This window comes from Merops nubicus, unplaced genomic scaffold (genome assembly GCF_000691845.1).
Source record: "Merops nubicus isolate BGI_N331 unplaced genomic scaffold, ASM69184v1 scaffold37109, whole genome shotgun sequence".
In the NCBI taxonomy this organism is placed as follows: Eukaryota; Metazoa; Chordata; class Aves; order Coraciiformes; family Meropidae; genus Merops; species Merops nubicus.
In genome coordinates, this window is record NW_008630848.1 from 1 (window position 1) to 1,365 (window position 1,365).

At 62.1% G+C, this 1,365-nt stretch overlaps 1 protein-coding gene across 1 annotated transcript; it reads left to right on the forward strand.

The window, feature by feature from the left end:
* Positions 1-288: 288 nt before the first annotated feature.
* Positions 289-1,350, forward strand: LOC103779775 (dolichyl-diphosphooligosaccharide--protein glycosyltransferase 48 kDa subunit; the record flags this gene model as incomplete). The annotated part of the gene is made up of 4 exons (XM_008947420.1): positions 289-437; positions 727-874; positions 991-1,111; positions 1,218-1,350. Coding segments are annotated over 4 exons (551 nt in total), but the record flags the coding sequence as incomplete, so codon positions are not given.
* Positions 1,351-1,365: the final 15 nt, after the last annotated feature.

Consider the following 1,365-nt stretch of genomic DNA (forward strand, 5'->3'; position numbering starts at 1 on the left):
GGGTCAGGCTGTCACCTGCTTACCAACATTGCTCTGGGAACCTTCCTCTCTACTTTTTGGTGAGGGGAATACATCCTGTGTGCAGGTGCTTTGGCAGACGGAGCAGCTTGGATCGGGGGATGGCTCCTGGGGAGATTCCATCCGGAGAGGGCGGGAGCTGGGACTCCCCTGGGTGGTTCTTCAGAGCTTCTTGGTGTAGAGTTAATTGCAGAGCGCAGTACCTGCAGTCAGGCTCTTCTGTAGCCATGCCAGCGTGGGCTGCTCTCTCCTCACCCTGCTCCTTTGCAGTACCCCCACGCTGTGGGCAGGAACACGCTGCTGATCGCGGGGCTGCAGGCCCGCAACAACGCCCGCGTCGTCTTCAGCGGCTCCCTGGACTTCTTCAGCGACGCCTTCTTCAGCTCCGCCGTGCAGAAGGCCTCCCCTGGTGCCAAGAGGTGTGCTGCCCCCCGGGCCCCCTGCCTGAGGGACTGCTGGGGAGCTCTCTGAGGAGGGCAGTCCCGGGGACGTTATGCCGGGGACAAATACGTTACGGGGAGCGGTGGGAAGCTTGAGCTCGTTTTGGCGCCGCGTTCCTTTGGGACAAAAGGCTTTGGGAAGCAATTCCCTGTTCAAATCCCGGCTGGGTGTTTGTGGCTTTCACACCTACTGACTCCTTGGGTTTTGACCAGCGGTGTGTTTTTCTGGCGTGGCTGCTGTCCCTTCTCATCCTCCCTTTCTCCATAGGTACTCACAGACAGGGAACTACGAGCTGGCGGTCGCCCTGTCCCGCTGGGTGTTCAAGGAGGAGGGAGTGCTGCGCGTGGGGGCCGTGTCCCACCACCGCGTGGGGGAACTCACGCCTCCCAACGCCTACACCGTCACCGACCTCGTGGTACGGCCGAGCCCGGGCTGGGGGGGGGGGGCGGGGAGCTCAGATTTGGGAGGATTTGACCCAGGCGCGGCGTGGGGCGCGGGTCGGTCGCTCCACACGCGGCGGGTGGGTTGCAGGAGTACAGCATCGTCATCGAGAAGCTTTCTGATGGCAAGTGGGTGCCCTTCGACGGCGACGACATCCAGCTGGAGTTCGTGCGCATCGACCCCTTCGTGCGCACCTTCCTGAAGAGGAACGGTAGGTGCCCCCCCGGGGGGGTTTGCTGCTGCTGCTGCTGCTGCTGCTCCTCCCGGGGCTGTCCTCCTGTCCTGTCGCCTCAACGTCGCCGTCATCTCGTTCTCAGGTGGGAAGTACAGCGTGCAGTTCAAGCTGCCCGATGTCTACGGGGTGTTCCAGTTTAAAGTGGATTATAACCGGCTGGGTTACACCCACCTCTACTCCTCCACCCAGGTAAGCCTGGTGGGAGTTAACGGCCCGTGAGTTGTAGAATC